Below are 16,841 nucleotides of genomic sequence, written 5' to 3'. Positions count from 1 at the left end.
AGATGCTCCTGTGGCTCGGGATGACTCTGGAGGTTGAGTATCTGGGTGGACTTTGGCCTTCACCTCCCGGCCTGGGAAGGGCTCTCTGTCCAGAGAGGGCTCACCTGTCCAGTTGTTGACCTGGTTGCGTACCTCATGGAGCCAATGTGGTGCCCCGATTAATGTTCTACATACCACGTGCCACATATGTCACACTTTGGCAGATCCCTGGATAAACAGCCCTTGTCTCTTGTCCTTTCAAGTCAGGGGCCTGGTGGGACCAGTTTTCCGTGACTGAGTAGCTGAGTCACAGAGCCCGAGAGAGGATGAGTCATGTGCCCACCTAGAGTACAAACATCTTCCAGGGTTAGAGCAAACGTCTTCCAGAGTTAGAGCAAAGATCGAGAACCACAATTCTGAGAACTCTGCCAGCAGCCCCAGAAGGGGGCCCTGAAGCGATCCGACCGGCAAATTCAAATTCTGTTGTTGATTGCTGGCTTTCTTTTTTTTACCCCCCCCCAATGGAAAGCAAGAAGGGTGGTCATCCAGGCAGCAGGCTTAGTTTTTCCTTTAGTGACAAGAGATAATTACTGTGGGATTGATCAGGCATCCAGAGTACTGGAGCACATAAATTGTGCAGTGGCCAGTGCGGGAGGGGCCCAGCTACTAATGGAAGTGGTGGCTGGGTCATCTCGCTGTAATATGGCTTGATGGAGCATCCACATCGGTCTGCTGTAATGTGCTATTGATATGCAGCCAGCCAATTTCCCCGTGTGGCTGGGGCTGTGAGCCGCTCGAGCAGAGCTGGGCTGCACAGCAGTAAATGAAGAGGAAAATTGAAGTAATGTTGTATTATAAATTTATGATTTCATCTGCCTGACCCAGAGGATGTTGGTGATGGGGGGTGGCGATAAGATCCCCCACTCTGGCAGATGCCAAATTCTCGTCTTTGTCGTGCAGGAGACAATATTGATGTGTCCAGGAAGATTGGGGTAAGGCCCCAAATCGGGGTGAACTCGACCATGCTTGTCTTCCTTCTTGTTGAAGACCGTCCAGTATGCCAGGAAGAAAGCAGATAAGAAGTGGTAGTGGTGGCCCGAGTCAGGGAGGGATGGGGCATCCCACCCCCCTCCACCCCACCCACCCTGAGGGAGTCTGAAGGTGACACGTGGGCCTGCAGTTCTGTTCTCAGATTAAAATATTTCAGACCCCTAGTGCCAAAGATAGAAGCAACGGAGTCATTTTTCATCAGGAATGGCCCTAGGCAGTGGTGATTTGGCTGTTTGCATATAATCTGTTTATCAATATTGTTGAAATAATGGTTTAAGAAACCTAGTCATGAAAGATCTGATTTGATAGCAGGTGATTAATTCGAAGGAGAACTGAGCTGGCCAGCCATGAAATAAATACCAGGGAAGAAGCCAGTGTGTGTGTGTGTGTGTGTGTGTGTGTGTGTGTGTGTGTGTCCACTTAAGGCATCAACTCTCCCCCACTTAAGGCATGGGCTCCCCCCTCCCTCCACTTCCTCTCTGTCCCTCAGTCCCTCTCTTTCCCCACCCGGTGCCAGAGCTCAGCGTCACACTTGGAGCTTTGAGCAGTCAGCTCAAAGCTTCCCGGTCAGCCTGCTGGTCTGGGCAGCCCTCTGCCAATGAGGCACCAAGCACCGGGAAATACACACACCAGGAAAGGGCAGGCATGAGGCCCTTTTGAGGTAGAAACAGGTCAGTTGGCCAGTGAGTCGTGACTGCACATCTGGAAAGGCTCTGGCTAAAAGCAGGAGACTGTAAGGGAGCCCCGGCTGGTCTCCATTGAGGGTTGGGCCCTTCCCTGCTGCAAGGGACCCACTGAGCTTTGTACAGATGGCAAAGCTCAGGCTGTCAGAAGACAAGGAAGACCTCCCCAAGAGCATGGCCTGGCCCCCAAGTCTCCTGACGCCCACAAGAGCAAGCCTCTCTTCTGGGTCTGATGACAGACCCACTGGTCAAGCAGAAGCTGTGACACCAACAAGCATGGGGAAGTGAGAAAAGGTGGGTCCCATCTCTAGGCCTCTGAGGCATAAAAGCTCTGTGAACAGGCAGCAGGAAGACCTATTAGCTCCAACTCAAGCTGTCAGAGTGCACCCAAGATGGAGCTTTGTGAATGATTCTGTTCCTGTGGCCATCACTGCCCATCAGAAAATGCTTGTGACATATCCAAATGTACTCGGGATGTGGATGATGAGGCCCCAGAGCCTGTACTTGGGGGTGTTTCAGTTGCTGTATCAGACTGCAGAGACACAGGTGGAGAACTGTCAATGCTGCCTTCATGGCTGAGGGCATGGAGACTGTTAGAAACCCCACCCATCAAAGCAACCTTCTACCAGCATCTTGATGGCAAGCAGCAGAAACAATTTCAGCAGCTGTAAGCAAAAAATGATATCATTGGAAGGGGCTCATCAGCGCACAGAAATGACAGGAAGACTGGAGAATTGGCAGTAACTGGGGAGGTGGATGGTCAGGCACAGCCACGACCAAGGAACAACCCAGGAATGACCTGGGGGCGGGGGGGTCACTGTCCCCACCACTGGGTTCTGGAGACACCAGAATAAATTCTGAATCACTGCCTCCTCCTCTGCCCTACTAGCCCCAGAAATGGATCCAAGGAAGACTTCCATGGGCCAAACCCAGGTTCATAACATGCTTCCTACTGCCTAGTTCAGAGAGAGGGGCTCTTTTCTGCTTCCATGATGGGAGGCAGGCCTCTCTCTAAGACTCAAACACAGAGAAGGGGTTCAGGTGGTGGGCAGCCAGAAAACAACCACAGACCTCAGAGGCCAAAGAAAAAGTCAAGCTGTAGATAGTAGTTGGGTGGTGGTGGTGGTAGGTTGGCCATGGTGGTATTTGAAGAGCATGAGTGTATTGGAATTCCCATACATTGAGTGGGGGGAGGCAAGGTGAGCCTGGTGACATAGGAATAGGGCATAGCCATGGGTCTTCTGTAGCTGGCGGAATCAGTCCATGAGGGCTACATGCCAGTCTTTTCTGTTACTGGAGTCAAGAGGCAGAGACATAGTGAAGTAGCCTGAGCACGCACAATGCAGGGTTGAGAGCCAAATGACTGCTCACTAGGGGTTTCATAATAGACCCCAGAGGGTCACACCAGCACCAGAACATGCCAGTGGTTTCCTCTGCACCTCATGCCTAGCCCAGCAGCAATTTCCACAGGCACCCCTCAACTAACTGATCACCTCCTGGGTTATCTGCTAGATCATGTGGAAAATACGCTTGCTGTGAAGTGCCCGCTAAAACACGTGGCATGAGGCTTCTGGGTTTGGGCCATGCTTCCCGGTGCACATTTTAACAACCAGTCTCTCACAATTCTGGGCTGGGAGGAGGGAGGCTTGGGAAGATGCTGGCACCCTGTGGAGTATCTGTGCTTGGATGCAGGCCCCTGGGACCCTGCTTCTCCCAGACCAGAGCTCATTAAGCCCAGTGATTTTCCAGAAGCATAGGGTCAGCCCTGAGTTTTGCCCCTAAACCTGACCCCTAAGTACTCATGCTTTGTCTGACACTGGCACTGCTGTCTGCTCCTTGGGAGGAGGCATTACAAGGACTTTAATCTTCTACTGTCAATAGCTTTAAGGTAAAGTACATTCAGGGTAAGCTCTCCAAATGTCAGAGCCAGGCGCAGGCCCTCTGTTTGGTGCTAATGCGTGGCATTTACTCTGCAGGTTCCAGAAAGTGCGTGGGCTTTGGGGGTCTCTCTGCCCAAATACAGGTTAATTACCAGCAAGCTGACAGCAGTGCCCCCAAGCCGCAGTAGAGAAGGGACCCATGCCCTGGGTAAAGACCCTCATGGGAGACCAATCATGTTGTGCAAGAAAATGACCCAGGCTGTCCTCATTTCCACCCTCCCTGAGATTTCACCCCAGACCTGAGGCAGCTGTACTAACACCATCGTGTTCTTTCTCTCTGTGTTCAAGGCTACCCCAACTTTGTGGCAACCTATGGCCGCGGCTACCCTGGATTTGCTCCTAGCTATGGTTATCAGTTCCCAGGTGAGTTTGTCTCCCGGGGCTTTGGAAACATGGGAGATGGACTGCATAGGAGGGGAGGTGGGAGGATCCCTAAAGAGAACACAGTTCATACACATATCGGTTCAGGAAATGACCTGTGGGTGCTGAAGTTCACATCCACTGAGCTCCAGGGGGAGGATGCAGCTCGATGTCTGGTTAACCCAAGGACAGCCTCAGAGCTAGGTATCTGAGAGTGGCAGCTTTCTGGGGAAAGGGAAAGAGCTGATCAGGACCCTCTCTCTGCCCACCCTCTTTGTCTGGAGCTGGTTACAGGTTCTTTCTCTGGATTGGACTCCTACCCTGGGCCTCCATCATCTCCTGTCTCCCTCCCTCTCTCCTACCTTCCTTCTTCCCTCCCCTCCTCCAGCTCCACCTGGCGGTCCTGGCTTCGATGCCCTTCTGTGTGTAGCTGTGGTGTGCTGTTGGGGTTGGGCTTTGCTATCCTGGGTAGGGGTGTGCACATTTATCCTCTCCTGTGTGTAGGCATCAGAGCCTTGAGGCAGAGCCCACAATGATGCCCGCTTATGTGCCCAGGCTACCACAGCTCCCATGTAACTGGGAGGCTGGCACCCCCACCCCAGACGGGCAGCAAGGGCAGGCATGGTCTTACAGGGGTGGCAGGGGATGGTGCTGAAGGAAGCCATGTCGATAGGGCTTCACTTGTCCCCTGAAGGGGTGAGCCAGCCTTTCCCAGGCACGGGGTATAGATAAGAATATATAGGGGTGCTTGGTGGTGTCTGTGGACAGAGGACAGCTGGAGTTTCTAGAGAAGGCATTAGGAATGGAGTCTTGTCCTCTTGGGTTCTCTGCTGAGGCAAGAGGCTCCCTCAGGAGCTGAGCTTGCAGCAGTCTCACTTTTTGTTGGTCACCCTGCCTGGACCCAGAGGCCTTGGAAGCATAGGGATGGCCTTAGAGGATCATGTCCTGAAGCCAGGGAGGAGGGCAGGGGAGAAGTGTGTGAGGGTCTCACCCAGTGTTTATCTACCTCCAGCTGAGCTTTGGGGTGGGGAAGAGTGTTTCAGAGGAGATCAGGAAGCATTTGGGGCCCTTAGAGCCATGCCCTGTGGGGACAGATCCTCAATCAGCGACAGAGGCCCTAGGCTCTTGCCCGTGGCCACAGCAGGTCACTCAGCATCTCTGGGCCTCATTTCTGTCTTCTGTAAACAAAGGGCTGGGGCAGGATAGTCCCTGGGGTCTGTGTAGGGGTGGCAGGGGTAGGGGAGGCAGGTGCAGTAGCAGAAGCTCCAGATGGAGGAGTGTGAGCATGGGAGACGTCCCCATGAGTGTCCCCTGGGGCCGGTTTCTGCACCAGGGTGGGCCCTCTGCTCCTCTACGGCAGCTGGCTGCTTTGGGGTGGCAGTGGGCCTCTCCAGGCAGGACAGGCGGCACTACAGCCAGAGCAGTCTGCACCTCATTAGATACTCCCTTCTCCAGATGGGAACCCTGAGGCCTAGAGACGTAGAAAACCCTGTTCAGGGGTTCATTAGCAGCAAGGAGCAGGGCTAGGATTCAGACTTAGGTGGTCTGGGTATTAACTGCCACATTCCTCCCTCTCTAGCATCCGTCTGTCCAGTAGGTGACACTAACCACACACAGCTAACATAATTTAGATTTAAAATAAAATTAAGTATAATGAAAATTCTTGGTCACACTATCCACGCTTCACTTACTCAACAGCCACATGTGGCCAGTGGCTACTGGTTAGCACAGCATATAGAATGTCTCCATCGCCACAGTAGGTTCTGTTGGATGGCACCATTCCGGAGCATAAAGAAAGAGGTTGGGGTGGAGTACATGACCCCCACACATGTATATACAGGCCTACACACTGTCCCTCCCGGGGAGACCTGGCATGTCATCATCCCTATTCATTTCTTGCCCATCCTCCTCAGCCCAAGAGCTGGTGGCATTTCAAGAAAGCCTTTCGTCTCCTCCTCTCCCCTGGCTTCCTCACCAGGGTATCAGAGAGACATAGGCTTCCATCCTGGCCCACTGAGAGCGCCATGCTGCTCTGCACACCTGGCACACAGTCAGGTTGCCAGTGCCCCCTCAGTGCGGTACAAGTCTCAGGCAGGGAGAGTTGGGGGATCCTAACATGGAATAATTTGGGGGTGACAGAGTAGATCCCATGCTAAGGGCTCTGTGTCCTTGGATCTGCCCTCAACAGACACATGTATGCAAGACAGAGCTCCAAGTGACCAACCGAGACTGGGGAGGATGAGATAGAGTCTCCCAGCTGTGCCCAGCCAGCCCTTCACCATAAACCAAAGAGTGTGAGGGACCTGTAGTGGACTAGGAGTGACAGTGTCCAGGGCAGGTTTGTCATAGTCACTAGCTCCTGCAGCTTAACACAGTCAGCTGGGTTTGATGAGGGCAGAAATCGGGCATTAAAATGTCTGGACAAAGGCTCCGTGGCCCATGGGACATGGCTCTTCTCTCCTCCCCCAGCCTTCAGACTCTCCATTCCCCATCCTTCCACCTCACAACCTGGACTTCTCTTGTGTGTCCTCACCGATGGCCACAAAGAGGCCATCAGTGGCCACAAGAGTGAGGCCACCTGCTGTCGGGGAAAGTCAGTGTGTGGAGCTGCCCCAGGCCAGGAAGTGGTGGCCCAGTGGCTGGACCTGGCAGCACACATGGCCCCAGGAGGAGGCAGGCTGGCCTCAGAGTTCAGACACCTGGACGAGCTGCCTCTTGTGGGACAGCTGCTCTGTTTGCTGTCCCTGAGCAGCCTAGTTAGTCCTCTGTGGTGTTCCAGTCAAGAGCTCATGACATGGTGGCTCCTCTCAAAAATCAGACTTGACCCTGCCTGGAGCTTCCACCCCAGGGTGAGCTCTCTGAGTCAGGAGAGCTCTGGAACATTCTGACATCTGTCTCTTGCCCCATGCCAATAAGAAGTGCCTTAGAGGGTCTGGTAAGGAGGTTGGGGTGCAGAGAGACGGCCCAGAGGAGGGCGGCCCAGATCTGCCCTCTGTTCACCCCTGTCTGATTGACTCCGTTGACTCCTCCCCACACCCTGGGATCCTGTGAGTCAGTGACATCAGCACCACTGCCACCACCAAACTGCCCTGAGGTCTCTGCTTTGTGATCTTTCTTTCCCATGTCTTTCTCACCCACCTCCCACCTGCAGTCTCACAGTGCATGTGGACGCCACACTCTCCCAGCCCTTTTCTGGACCCTTCCCAGTGGGGCAGTGGGCACCAGCCTGAGAAAGGATAGGACACCCCGGCCCCTGGGAGCTGCTGAGGCTCTTCATCCTGTGTGTGTTCACTTATAGACCATGGGTCTGGGGGTCCCTGTCAGGACAGAGGGCCTTGCGTTTCACCTGAATGGGCCCTTTCTGACTACCCACCTCCTCCCCTGTGCTGGGGTACCCAGTGTCCCTCAGCAGAGCCCCAAGTGCCTCTGTGGCCTGGCCCTGTGGCGGACCTTCCCAGGTCACATGGCGGCTGCGAAGCAGCACCTGCCTCTGCCCGCCTTTAGGATTCTGCACGATTAAATGAGGTACTCCGATAAATGGGCTCGACACCTATGGATAATTAATTATTAGAGTGAGGAGTAGGTCTTCTCTAGAAAGATGGAGGGTTGACCCCCCATTCTGGAAGTAGCTCCTCCTTCCCAGGCCCAGAGGTCCACAGCGGGGGCGGGGGGGCACCCCGGGCACCCCCACCCCAACTCCCCACTCCCCAGGATGAATACCAGGGCTCAGGACATTATGATCCTCACCAGTGGCCTCCCCTCTTTCCTCTTCTTTTCCTCCCTCTGGACTCATTTCAGTTTAATCTGTTAATTTCTGTTCTTATTTCACTTTGCAGACTACTTGCCGATTTCACAAGACATAATTTTTATCAACTAGCTCTTAAGAGAGGCATAGCAAATTGGGGTTTGCTACCATAACTAGAGAGAGGACACAGTCCCGGCCGGGGCCACCCCAGCTGCTGTCAGTGCCCACTGAGACTGTTCTAGCTGCCTGTTTGAACGAATGTTCTTTTTCTCATTTTTAATTCTTGGAAAAGACTCGTCCTCATTGCTTCATTCAGTTTAAAAAAAAATTTTTTTTTTCCTTCTGCCATCCCCTCCCATTTTGCTTCTTGGACACACTGTGAATACCCCCTCCCCACTCCGCTGCACCCCAATCCCCACCTGGAATGTAACGGGGCCAGAGGGAAACTTCTCACAAACTTCAGAGAGCCTCCTCAGGGGATCCAGGAAACGGGCATCAAATTATTTTAAATATTAACCAAATAGGCTTCTTGGGGCATTTTATGAGGTGAGCTTTTTGTGCTGGTGGCCCACAGGAATTGGGGATGTGCGACTTAGAGCACCTGTGTCCTGTGGTGGATGGTACCAACAATGCACACACACACATACACGCACACTCTGTTCTGTAAATAGTAATATGAAAAGCTTCATCTGGGAGCAAAACTGTATCTGGAAAACCATCATTATCTGGCTGTCTGTTTTGGGGGCCAGCCCCTCAGTGGCTGTTAACCATAATGATCAGTGCACCTGTCTTTGAGAAGAGGCAGCAAACGCACTGGGGCATTGCCACATTTCAGGCATTGTGGGCACTGACCCACAGCAGGCCCCTCCTCCCCCAGCACCCCCACCCGCACCTCCCTGTCCTTGCTGGCCTTGGATTTGCTACTGGCGTCAGGGCCTCTTGGCCCCCAGGGCAGGAGGGACAGAACCCAGAGGCCTGTCCTGATCAGATTGGCACTCCTGATGACCACTCCGAGTAGGGCTTGCCTTCCCCACGATCCCGACCCCCTCCACGTCCCTGTTTGAAATATCCCCACTCTCTTGGATTAATGAAGTATAGCTCAGCAGGACCCTCAAGGGCCACCCCTTTGTTTACGCTCCTAGTTTGTGAGAAGTGACCCGCATGCTTCCACTGGACGCATTTGATGTGAGCAGATCCATCTGTTGGAACATCACTGTCCTTGAGACCCAACCTGTATGGTTTTGCTCATCTCATTAAAGATGCTTTATGTAATAATTGGTTAGTTTCCTGTTATTTTCCTGCAGGCTTTTTCATGAGTGCTGGGTTTTTGTTGTTGTTGTTTTTTTGTTTTTTTTGTTTTTTTGTTTTATTAACAATTCTGTATGGCTCCCCCCTCCTCCCCGCTTTATTTTGTTCTGCTATGAATTGCTTTGCTTTGGTGAACGTGTCCTAGTATGCTTGCCTCACCAATGTTTTAGCGATTGTGAATTTTCTTCATCTCTGTAAAGAGTTCATCTGTGCTTCTCCCTAATGACGTTTTATTTTTTCCCCCTGTAAGCAACTGAGGTAGAAAAATAAATTGTTTACCACGGACATGCTGTGTGCTGCCATCTCTTAGCCTGACAGTGTCCTGTTCTCGCTCCGGGGGAGGTGAATGCACTAAATAACCGGTACCAGTGACAGCCCCGGTGCAGTTTCTGAAAGCATGTGGACTCCCCCTGGCTGCCGCCTATCCCCAGCCCTCCCCGCTTCCTCGTGTCCCCTGCACTTGCTCGGGCTGGTCCTGTCCTTGAGCAGAGGGGTAGAGCATCTGCACGCAGCAGCTGCACGGTTTGCCCCCATGCCCCTTCTCTGCCATCACTCTTGCCCTCCAGAAAAAATGCCACTGGAACATCTGGAGCCCCTCACATCTGTGCACCAGGTGTGTGTGAGCTCAGGCACATGCTCATGCACACTGGCCTATGTGTGGTGTGCACACAGTTTGCTTTCCTAACTCCTCTAAATGGTGCAGGTTGGAGGAGGCCCCTCCTTTGCTGGACATAAAACTAGAAGGACCTCATTTCCAGCCGCACTTGGCCATGTAGTACCATATGACCCTGAGCAAGTGATTTAGCCCTTCTGGCCCTAGGAGTAATAAGAATAGTGCCTGGTTAGTTGTTAGAATTAAGTAGGATACTGTGTACATGTCAGCATGGCCTTATAAATTGGTAAATGCTGTGCAACTAGAAGCTTTAGAAATCGTGTTCTTATTATGTCACTCTCTGGAGGGGTTGTCTCTTCCTCATCAATCTCAGCAGAGCTGCCTATTGGTGGATCTGCTTAGCAGGGAAAGAAATGATACAGGATCCCCAAGTGAAGCCAGAGAACTGCTGGGACTTCATTACTACCCCCATGCCCCACCCATCCTCCTCCATCCCTCCACATTTACTCATCATCAGGCACTGGATTTGGTGCCAGCTATCTGGACATGAATGAGCCTCCCTCCTTCAAGATGCTCAGAGTCCAGCCAGGGGAGAGAGAACCAGTCATCAAACCCACTGACCATCATGAGACAGGTGCTTAGCTGGAAAGAGGGAATCACTCTTTGCTATGAGGGGTCTATGGTGGCTGTTTGTCCAGCCTACGGTGCTGTCAAGAATGGCCCCTAGAGAAGGTGACATCAGAACTCGTCTTACAAAGCCAAGTAGAATTAGCTATGTAAAGAAGAAAAGGAAATATATCCCAGGCAGAGAAATGACATGCTTAGACACTGAATCAGGTAGTTTTAAGAAAGAAAAAACACAAAAAAAGAAAACACAAAGTAACAATGGCTTAACAAAATAAGAATTTGTTTCTCTCTCTCATGTAAAAGAAGCCTGGATTTGGTTTCATGATATTAGAGGTCTGGTTTCTTTTATCTTAATGTTCTGTTCTCTTCAACATAAATCTCCATCTCATAGTCTAAGGAGGCTGCCAAGCTCCAGCCATTACATACTTATCCCAGAAGAGTACATCTCTTCCCTTTAATAGTACTACTCAGAAGTCAACTGTGGCACTCTGCTTAGACCCCACTGATCAGACTTTAGTCACATGACTAGTTCTAGCTGCAAGGGATCCTTGGAAATGTCTGTATTTCAGGTAACCACATGCCAGCTAAAAACGGGATTCTGTACTAAGGAAGAAAAACGGAGTATAGATGAGATAATAAAAGTAGAATAATATAGGGTATTTAGCAATCTGTTGCAAACCTGAGAAAGGAAGCAGCACAGGTCCCATGGGATTATGCAGATTTCAGAGTATGGGCAGCTTGCAGGAGTGGTTTGGGGTGGGGTGTGCAGGGGGGATAAGGCCAAAGAGGGAGGCAGGGCTGAGTCATGGTGGGCTTGTGAGTCAGATTCAGTAACTCCGATTTGATCCCAAAAGCAAGTGGAAAGCCCTTAAAGGGTTTTAAGTAGAGGATTAGATCTAATGTGATTAGATTTTCAAAGTGAATCAGAGCGGTGGGGGCCGGTGGAGAAAGCACAGGGTGACCCCTGTTCCCTTCCTCCTGTACCTTCACTTCCTCTCCTCTCCCCTCTGCCTCACTCTCTTGGCTCCATTCCTCTCCCTGCCTCAGGCTGGCCAGTGGCCCTGCCGGGGTCCTTCAGCTCTCTTGGGGACCAGCCAGGTTAGTGTCTCATAGCTCAGTGCTCCCACTTCCCTCCTAGGACAGTTGGGGGAGCAGGCAGGCAGTGCACATTCCAGGTGGGGACGCCCTGGGACTCTGGTTCTGGAAGTTCCAGTTTGTGCTTGTACGTCTCTCCAGTGATAGAAAGCAGGTTTCGTCTCGGGTGCTGGTGATGACTGATGGCCACTGGCCTCCTGGAGCACTGGCTTCAGACGACTTTGAGGCCGAGTCCTAGCTCAGCACAAAGAGGGGCTGTGACTGATTAGCGATGCCTGCACGGTTGCTGGATCTGGGACTCAGGCCCCTTCCTTTTGCCTTCCTTGTTTGTCTAATGATGGTTCTTGGGTGCCAGGGGACTTTCAGTCACTCCAGAAGCTGGCGGGGACAGCTCTGGAGGAGAAGCCTCAGTGGGGGCTGCTGTGGGGTATGCTCTGGTCAGGTCTGGCTGGTCTGAGCGAAGACAGAGGCTTAGTGGCCGGTGGTGTCCTGAAGAACGTGGCTTGAGTGTGGAAAGCAGAGTGAAGAGAGCCCAAGTTCCCGGGAGGGGAAGGAGTTTGCTGTAGACCAGATGCCTGGGGAGAGGGCCTTAGCTGTGGGGAGTGAGCTGCTTCCCCAACCAGCTCACGCCCAACCTTATTGGTTGGGTCTGGGTTATGACATCTTGTGAAGTGTTCAGAAATGCCTTTGGCTGCCACCCCACATGCCCGGGATCCTGCCTGGACTGGTCACCTGGACCATTGCGAGGAGCAGTCCCAGAGCCCTTCTGTCCACCCCTTCTTCCTGCCCACCCCACTCGGCAGCAGACGTGATACCAGGATCGGGCCTCTTTTTCGGAGGGAGAAGAGCAAACCTCCCTCCCCAGCCTCTGCCACCTAGTCAGGGGCGGTGATACCGGGGCTGCCGTGGTGGAACTGTAGAACTAGCGGCCAAGATGACCCCTCATTTGGTCATAAATGTAAACACCAGTACTGTCCCCCGCCCCACTGAAGTGTGTCAGGGGCCCTTTCCTCACACCTCTGTCCCGGCGGCGCCCTGGGCCTGGTGGATCCCCAGGCTCTGTCAGCGCAGCCTGGCTCGTTGCTTCCCGTTGGGTTCCAGAACGGGGCCACCCGGAGAGCCGACCTCGAAATGCTAAGACGAGGTGGTCGGCTTCCCGGGTGCACTGCCCGAACCTCACCCCGTGGGCCGGGCGCCCGCAGCTCCATGTTTCGCTTCTGTAGACAAAACACTCCCTCGAAAGGGGCCCCCGGTGACACGTCAGCCCCCGCACATCTGTCCGCTGCCCACCCTGATCCGCACGGCCCTGGCCCTCACGCTGTCCCCAGGGATTACCCTGCACAGATTGGATCCATGGGCAGATTTTAAATCACGAGCCAGCTCCTTCTCCGGCCAGCGGGCCCCTGGCCCTGTGAGTCCTGGGGTTTGTCCTCTTTGTGAATGTGAAAGGCAGGCTCAGTCAGGAACACAGATGTGCTGCTCTGGAAGACGACTGACAGGTGACTGACAGGTGACACCCCGTGGCAGGGCCGCGCGGGGCGGGGGGGGGGGGGGGGGGGGGGGGGGCGCGGGGCCGGGGGTGCGTGGGCCTCACCACCGCACTCTCCCTCCACTTGGAGAACCAGGAGCTGATGCGATTCCCAGATGAAAGCAGAGCACAGGACCTAATAGGCACTTAATAAATGTTTGCGGAAATGAATTGGAGCGATCTGAATTGACGGGAATTGCGGGTTTCACTTTCGATCAGCTTTCCGTGCCTCTTGAAGCTCCAATGCGTAAATGAAGGGAAATGTAAGCAAAGGCATGCTCGGCTCCCCATGCAAAAGCCTGGAGCACTGCTCTCCCAGGGCATAGTTGAGAGACCCAGCGCTTACCCTCACCTTGCTGGAAGGGTAAGGCCCCTTCTGGGCCTCTGTTTCCCCATCTGTCACATGGGCTCCCTTTCCTCTCAGGTTGTTGACAGGGGCACTGGGATGAGGCATGATACGGTGCTTGGGGGAAGGGGAGGGTCGTGTCTGAGGAGGAGGAGGAGACCCTGCAGGGGCAGGAGCGGCACAAGGGAGGCAACTGGCATGTCTTTGTCCCTCCTCCTCCTCCAGGAGGGCTGAGTGCCGCAGCCTCTGATCCCATCTATCTACCCCTGCACTGTCGTCCTTGCTCCGCTCTCCTACCTCCCCGGGTGCCTGTACCACCAGGCTCGCAGAGTCCCGCTCAGCCTGCCAGCTCCAATGGAATCCCCTTTCTTCAAGCCTTCCAGTTTTAACTTCCATCAGCAAGAACAGGTGAAAGCTTGCCACTTAAAGAACAAAACAACAGAATATTGAGTGTGAAATTACAGGAAGATGGCCACACCAGGCCTGAGGGATGGGGGTTCGTGGCCTCCACGACAGCCAAGGACAAACCAGAAGGCAAAGGTGTGGCCCCCACACCCTCCTCCCCCGGCTGAGAGAGAGCAGTCTTACCCAGAGACACTTCCCAGACTGCAGGCCAACTTGGATCTCCTGCCCCTGAGAGAGATCCCAGCCACTGGAGTCACTCCCTCTCCTCCTTGTGCCTTCAGTTTTGAGGGCAGGGGCACGAGAATGTTTTCTGCAGTGTCTGGAAAAGGTCATCAGCACCTGCCCCAGGCTGGGTCCTCCCCAGGCACAGGGATGCTGAGCAAGCGAGCGAGGCAGTCAGAGCCTGGAGGACATCCCACTCGTGGCCAGATGTGCTCCTATGCAGTCTGGCTGGTGTGCAGAGTGAGCAGGGGGGAGGGAGTCATTGACTTTGCTTGGAAGACTTTCAGGAGGAGATGATACCTGAACTGAGTTTTGAAGTGCAAATAGAAATTTCATCAGGCAGCTGATTAGGGAAGGGTGTTCCGTATCCAGGGACCAGCAAGTTAAAGGCACGAAAGCATTAGATGTCTTACATTCCTGCCTCTGTTCATTGTGACCCACATGAGGGCAGATGCTGTGCCATTGCCTGGGCCAGGACAGCTGGATAACAGACTTTGTCTTGGGGAAGCCAGTGCTGCTTCTTCCCAGCCCCAGGGAATGAATGTGTAGGCCAGAGATGCTGACCCCACCCTTATCTTAGGAGACTGTTGCCGGTCAAGGCCTTTGTAGAGACCGCTGAGCCGGCCTAGCACATCCTGGATGCTAGCTGCCAGGGCTGGCTTCTTTTCAGGAGAGCCTTGCCCAAAAGCACTCAGTCGTCGAGGGAGAGGAGAACACAGCCTGCTAATGCCCCATGGAGGCCCTACTGCCCTGCTCTGAGCCTGAGCGGGTGTTTAGCTGGCCCCAGGGCACCCCTGGCGTTTCATGGGGAGAGTCTAGGGCCAGTGCCGTAACCGTCTTAGTGGTCCATGTTTAGAATCTTTCCTGACTTTCTTCATCTGGTCTCTGGTACCAGCCTTGAACAAGCTAGGATTCAGGTAAGGCTAGGAGCAGGAAAAGGCGCCTTGTTCCCCCCACCCCCTTGCACCCACCTACTCACCATCCTTCACCTGTCCATACTTAACACATCCAGCACATACTTTTTAAGCACCTGCCATGTCATGGGCCCTGCCCTCAATGCTGGGGACACGGTGCTGAACCAGAGAGACACGCTGTTGCCTTGATAGGGCATGTGTTAGGGGCAGAGAAGAAAGCAGGATTCCACTGAGATGGAAGGACCCAAGGAAGCTCCTCTCGCCAGGGCCTTCCTAGGGGAACTGTGAGGAGCTGCACAAGCCTGAGGGTGAGAGGGCAGCCAGTTCAGCCGATGACACGAACACCAGAGCTCTGAGATCCACGACCATACCTGTGGTCACGATGTCACAGGGCCATGCAAGCCCCTGGCTTCCCGCTGTCGCCTTACCCCGCCAAAGTTAGCGCTTGCACTTCGGATAAAACCTACCCTTATCACTCACAAGCAAATTATAAATGTTATCTATGAAAGCCCTTTGGATGTGAAATGTCATGTAAATTAATAGGATTTTAGAATAGGAAGGCTCCAGAGGGAGTTCTCAGCTCCACTACTGTTATTACCTTGGGCAATAATAATAAAAATAGAAATAAAAGTTATTATTCCACTTACTGATGGCTTGCCGCGTGCCAGATAACTGTGCTGAGCACCCAGTGCCCTCATCTCATCGGATGTCACAGCAGCCCTGCCGGGAGGTGCCATTAACCACATTTACAGGGGAGCAGAGGGAGCCCGGGACGGAAGTTTCGTCACTTGTTCTGGGTCACATCTCGTGCATGTGGGAGATGGCATTCTACCCTCTGGCTTTAAGCACTCTGTACGGCTTCCTTCAACCTCTCTGGCCCTGGAGTCCTTCATCTGTTAAATGAGACTAGTGACGTCTTCCTTGCAGGGCTGCGGTGCCAGTTCATTGAGATGACCCGGGCCCCTCTAGGAAGGGCCCGGCTAGAAGGGACTTTCTGGGTTCTTGGCTGTGGATAGTGCCACCCTGGCAGCTGCTGTTATTCTTACTGGTGTGATGATTGTTTTCTTAACCATCTAGGCCAGGTTCTTTTATTGTACAGATGAGGAAACAGGTGTAGAGAAGGTTCTACCCTTTACCCTTTCACCTCGGGCTGGCGTGCAGTGGATGCCTCCGCACCGTTACAAATGTCAAATATGTCTGTGCCAGTTGGTAAATAACAGCCGCCCTGGGCCCCCAGAGTGTTTCGTTGACCACCCCGGGCTCTCTCCCAAGACTCTCTGACCATCCCACAGACCACCAATCAGTGATGCCCAATGCAGCCATGGTCTCTGCCAGTCAACCTCAGAAACATCCTACCTATCTCAGGCCACGAAAAGAGGGAGGAGGATCTATGTTTTATGTCAGGGAGGGGGCAGGCAGAGGGAGTTGAGATCACAGATGTTACTTTACTCACTGAGCTAGTGATGGGACAAAAGGGGGGACTTGGGGTCTTTCAGCAAAAAGTCTGGGGTGCTCAAGGCTTGAGTGTTTCTGGTCCTGGTCCATGGAGGTGGGTGCTGTTTGGAACCGTGCTGTGGCAGAGACATTGGAAAGGCCCATTTAGAATGAAGCATGGTGAGGAGGCCCAAAGAGACTTTAGGCCATTTATATTTAAATGGACCAGCAAAAAGACCCTGTGGGGAGGAAACAGAATTCTGACTCAGGATCTGAAATTTCAGGAATCAGGAAAAGTTTAAAAAGCCATTTAGGGGCAGCCCAGGTGGCCCGCAGTTTAGTGCCTACCTTAGGCCCAGGGCATGATCCTGGAGACCTGGGATGGAGTCCCGCTTCGGGCTCCCTGCATGGAGCCTGCTTCTCCCTCTGCCTGTGTCTCTGCCTCTCTCTCTCTCTCTCTCTCTCTCTCTCTCTCTCATGAATAAATAAATAAAATCTTAATTTAAAAAAATAAAAAGCCATCTAAACAGTGAGCTCTAGAAGGACCAATAGTTAGACCAGTGGTCTGTCCTGACACCCATTGGTGGTAGGT

The 16,841-nt window shown here is 53.1% G+C and overlaps 1 protein-coding gene across 19 annotated transcripts in view; it reads left to right on the top strand.

Moving 5' to 3' along the window:
- The window catches only part of MSI2 (musashi RNA binding protein 2), a 392,747-nt gene that overhangs the window by 336,198 nt on the left and 39,708 nt on the right, over positions 1–16,841 (top strand). For 18 of the 19 annotated variants that reach the window (XM_072779887.1, XM_072779891.1, XM_072779885.1 and 15 more), the window contains one exon: positions 3,941–4,015. In XM_072779887.1, coding sequence (XP_072635988.1) covers positions 3,941–4,015 — 75 coding nt within the window. Of the gene's footprint in view, positions 1–3,940; positions 4,016–7,848; positions 9,351–16,841 lie in introns of those variants that run through there. The other variant, XM_072779892.1, reaches the window with a different exon arrangement.

Source organism: Canis lupus, chromosome 16 (assembly GCF_048164855.1).
Source record: "Canis lupus baileyi chromosome 16, mCanLup2.hap1, whole genome shotgun sequence".
In the NCBI taxonomy this organism is placed as follows: Eukaryota; Metazoa; Chordata; class Mammalia; order Carnivora; family Canidae; genus Canis; species Canis lupus.
This window is presented reverse-complemented; position numbering and strand designations above follow the sequence as displayed.